Raw genomic sequence first — 4,930 nt, 5'->3', positions numbered from 1 at the left:
TATATATGAGTGTGTGTACACGCACGTGTGTCACACGCGCGTCTATTTCAATTATCATGTTTGTAAACGTATAACGTACTTAGCCATGCAGTAACGAGCCTATATATATACTAGCACGGGCACTTTTAAAGATAGGACAAGCTACTTTTGTTGAGCGTTGGAGAAGTTACCTTTGTTGAGCGATGTCCGAGGTTTCAGGCGATAAAAATGTCTCGTGCACTGTATCTGAAGTCATCGTTGTTGGTTATTTATTTCGGTCGTCATTAGGTATTTACTTTCTAAGGTTTTGGTTTCCCGTAGGGTTTGCAATAAAATATAATATTCCTGATATGTACATATCTATTTCTTATTTATATAAAAATTAGTCCTCCGTTGTTAATTTAGGAGGGTCTAATTGAAGGCTATGTAGGCAGAATCTGTATTCATATCCACTATTCCACTTGTCCACTGCATCGCATTCTATTCATATACACACATCCTGTTTACCTTACATTAGATACTGAGCTGTGTGTCAACTATCACCCTCCGCTAATATGTGTGAGGTGAAGACGCAGATATTGCATTAGTTCCGTGTGCGCTTTCGAGTCTCGGGTTCAGCTAGGCACAGAGTACACAATACAAACGCAGTCTTCTACCGTACAATGACCACAGTCACATGCCATATATAAAGGTACACGGCTGTATGTAGTTCACTTTGTCGATCTAACATATGATCGGCGATATTAGGTATCGACCTCCACTTACACTTATACACCACACAAGAAGCTTGTAGCCGTATGTGACAGTTCATACGCATTCCACGCACTTGTGTAATCGCACGCTCCCTACTGCATCATGCTTACCCGATGGTGGCTGGTGGGTAGTCTGGCGTCTCTGCTGGTAGCGTTCACATTCAATGCCATTGTTGCGATACTTAATCAAGATCCCATGTTCAGCAAACAGGCTAGGAGAGAGGGCACGGCAAGCACACTGATGATGTATGTCTATCTATTAGATTTAGACTGAAACTTGTTTGATGGTGAAGGTATAGCAAAAGCACTTGATTTAATGATGGATGTAGAACAACAAAAGATTGGAAATATGTATGAATGTCTATATGACCTTCCGTATACACTAGTTTTGTCATCATGCACAGAGCTGGATCTCTAATGTACACGAACGTGTTTCCTGATATTTGAAGAAACTTCGTATAGGGATAGTCTTCTTCATCTCAAAAAGGCAGTAGCATACTTTGTTATTAATTAATCGTATAGTACACGAAAGTATCATCGTACATGGCTTTTGAATAATCATCGTATTGAACATTAAGAAACAACAACGGCATGTGTAATAGCACACACGGCACGCAGCAGACACTCATCGAGTTCTATGGCTGGTATAGCGTAAGTCATAGATATAGAATCAGGCTGATACCACTCAGAGATCCATGTGTGCGTGTGCTATGTGCATGCGGTACGATTCGAGTGCATAGATACAGATGGCTCGGCACACTTCACATCAAATTCTCAATTTAATATATGCTCTACCCACCATAGCTGACAATAAGGTGTGATCGACATGTAAGGTGTGATATATTGAGCTTTCAGCAACGCTAAGATCGCTGCAGGTGGCACTAGTGCACTTTCCTGGCACATGAGCGAATGCACGCTGAGATGTCTGTGTAAATACGCAGGCAGCTACACAGTAGTCACTAGCCTAAAACTAAATGCGAAATAAATGTAGTTTGTGCCTTGTGCACGGATGTGCACACTCTCGTGTGGAGTAAGGCACACTTTAGTGTGGAATAAGACATCTGAGTAGCTTGTGAACAGATGTCCAGAACCGTGTAGTATGGATCGTTTGTGTATCGCGTCTCAGGTACGCTATGTACGCACTATTTAATAGTGTGCTGTGTGGATAGACAATCAGGTATGTTATGTAGCCTCTATTTAATAGTGTCGTTGTGAGAATAGGCCAGCCATACACACTCTCCAGTAGGATTTGCATCCGTTGCGCATGGTGTGCATGGCTATCCCTTGCCATTCTCATGCCACTAATGTGAAGTGTCCTCTATCAACATGGCACTGATACGAGAAGACTCTGCTGTTCCAGCCAGTACCTTCCATTAGAGATGCGTCACAAGACCGACATGTGGCATGCTTTGCATTTCAGGTACATACATTCGCATACGCATTTACCCTCCCCCCTGGATGCCTTGCCAATTCTTGCACACACACGCCACTCTTACGCACACGCCACTCTTGCGCACACGTGTCTATCTGCTGTGTAGATACGCCAGCAGTGCGCTGCAGCCATTGAATTGGTGGGCAGGACCTACAGCCGTGTCACCGCTCAGAAGAGACCCATTGCTGGCCACACGCCCCACCTGCAGGAAGGTGAGTCTAGTAACTAAACTGTGATCTATGATTCCCGAGCTAGTTGCTTGAATTGTAGTCTGCGATGTGTGAAGTAGTAGGTTGACCTGTGACCTGTGAAGTAGTTTGTTGGCCTGTGACATGTGAAGTAGTTCGTTGGCCTGTGACCTGTGGAGTATTTGTTTGACTTATTCTCTGTGTACTAGTTCGTATTCTGTAGTCTGCGACATATCTCGGCCTGTGATTTGACTGATGGTTCATGCCGTGCAGTTGTCGGTTGTCGCATTTTAGCGAAACCTGAGACACTCTTTGATCTCAGTTGTGGGCTCTCTGGTGCATTGTTACTGCGTTGCCAAATCAGAGTATAAAATATCTATCTATCTAGGGCATATCCGTCATATACATCATCTGGGGCTAGCTCTAAGTTTAATAGTACAGGAGAAGGTATGTTATGACACAGGCTCACGAGTGACCTGCCAGAGGTATGGTCATATATAAGAGCACAGCTTAGAACAGCGTCTGGTTAGAAGTTTGTTGGTACATAAGTTCCGTAGATTATATGAGTGTATATACCGAGTGAGCTAGTGAGTAGCATCTTATACTGCTAACATGTTTAATATTGTTTGAGAATTGAAAGCTGTTCGTGGGTCTGCGTATGCAACACTGAGTTCGTTGCTGCCTGAGCGCCATAGCACGTCATAGAGAAGGCTCATAGAAGAACACGGAAACATACATAAAGCTTTATACCTACATGCGTTTGGTGCGGGATGGTGGTAGTAGTGGCTGAGGGGTTTTCCTGTACATATCGACACACACTATCTCCTTGGCCACTCCTCACTTAGAGACTAGAGCCTGGCGACAGAGTGGAGTCAGCCATGCACACATTCCAACTGGTGGAGATGATCCGTGATGCGGGTATGACTTGCACACAATCGAGTCGTGTGCGCGCGGTACACTATTTGTCTGTGTAGACTGACGAGTTGGTCCGTATTCGCACAGTTAAACACATATGCGATAGGCATCATCTTAGCCTTGTGTATTGACATATGCATGTATTAAGTTTGGTTCATGACCCGTATCTGCATATAGTCAATACGTTATCACAAGTCTTCCTCTTTAAGATTCTGAGCTATGTGGTGTGGTTTTGCAGGTTTGGCATTGGGTGTGTATCATACGCATTGAACGCGGCATCGCGAGACATGTGTATCTTCTGATACGCTACTGTGTACTATTGTAATAAGTAAACGCGAGTGAACCTGTGAACCTGTCTATTCAGCGAATGTGTGCGCTCTGTGTCTGTGGTATATCACATGAAGACACCTTTCGCCGAGATCATTACCAACAGATGAGCGAGTGTCAGTCGACATGCCGGTATTCTATAGTGCCCAACCATACACTTAAACTCTAAACCCTAAAACCCAAACATACAATATACGCAATTCTCTAAGAATAACCTGGACCGGCTGTATGCCTCGAACCCAGGTGCTCTAACCAGCAAATCTCCCATACTCTCCCCACAGCCGTTGTCGTGCCAAACAGTGACGAAAACGCTTCCAGTGGCGTGGGTCGTAGTAGTGCCAGTGACACTAGAACACATGGGAGACCTCAGCGTGGCATGAGTCTTTCGTATCCGTCGGTGGACTTGGCTGTGTATGACTACATAGGTCAGGCCAGCGACACAGGTCAATTCCAAGGTGTGTGTCACGCCAGGCGTCCGCTTGCAGAGGATTAGTATGTGAACACGAGTTAATTGAGTCTGTTTTGTGAGGGCAACAAAGGTAGAAAGATAATGCTGGTATACACGTTTGCATGTCCTGGCAGGAGGCTCTCTTAATGCGACTATTTTGTTACATAGCACGTGTTTGTGTGTCTGGTTTTTTGTTGTGTGGCTGTGTGGGCTGAGGTGTGTATTATATATGTAGTTAACATCAATTGGTAGCAAAGATTTATACTCTTGTGTTTAATATCCATCTGTCGCCCGGTTGTCTGCCCAATTATTGCCGTGTTTGCTTGTAAAATCGATTAGCGTTTTCGTCGTCTCACCTCACTGCCTATGCATGGTGTAAAGGATGTGTATGTGATGGGTGTTCCTATACATGTCGGACACTTCAGCAACCGTTCATGAATCTCATTTGTAACTACAATTCAACAGGCAGAAGGACTAACCATACACTCAACGAACAATAAAGCTATATATATTTGTACAATGATCGCTACCGGAATACCATCATACACAACTCCTGAATACGCACAAAAGTCGTGATGTCGAGGTGTGCTACTGAAGCCCACAACGCCTGGGTTAAGCTAATCATCCGGTCTTTGTCACGTCTCACAGATAGTATACTGCTAGGCGAGTTATGGCCTGCAATGTACGATGCTGACGGGCTTCGCGACCGCGTCTTTGACATGAGTCTTGATTGGGACACAACGAGTACTGTACTAGCTACTGTAGTAGGTACACATAATTACTTACGGTTGGGCCAGGATGAGGCAATTGCGATGTCTGTAGAGGAGGATCGATGGTTGAGGCTGGAAGCTTTGGAGGTGAGCTATGTACACATATATTTTTAATAGAT

The 4,930-nt window shown here is 44.4% G+C and overlaps 1 protein-coding gene across 1 annotated transcript; it reads left to right on the top strand.

Moving 5' to 3' along the window:
- Nucleotides 1-725: 725 nt before the first annotated feature.
- SARC_12988 (hypothetical protein) lies at nucleotides 726-4,910 on the top strand (the record flags this gene model as incomplete). The annotated part of the gene is made up of 5 exons (XM_014292894.1): nucleotides 726-977; nucleotides 2,270-2,375; nucleotides 3,197-3,269; nucleotides 3,875-4,048; nucleotides 4,690-4,910. Coding segments are annotated over exons 1-5 (717 nt in total), but the record flags the coding sequence as incomplete, so codon positions are not given.
- Between the last annotated feature and the right edge of the window lie 20 nt (nucleotides 4,911-4,930).

This window comes from Sphaeroforma arctica (genome assembly GCF_001186125.1).
Source record: "Sphaeroforma arctica JP610 unplaced genomic scaffold supercont1.2785, whole genome shotgun sequence".
Taxonomy (NCBI): domain Eukaryota; class Ichthyosporea; order Ichthyophonida; genus Sphaeroforma; species Sphaeroforma arctica.
Note: the sequence above shows the minus strand (reverse complement) of the source record. Positions and strands in the feature narration are given on the sequence as shown.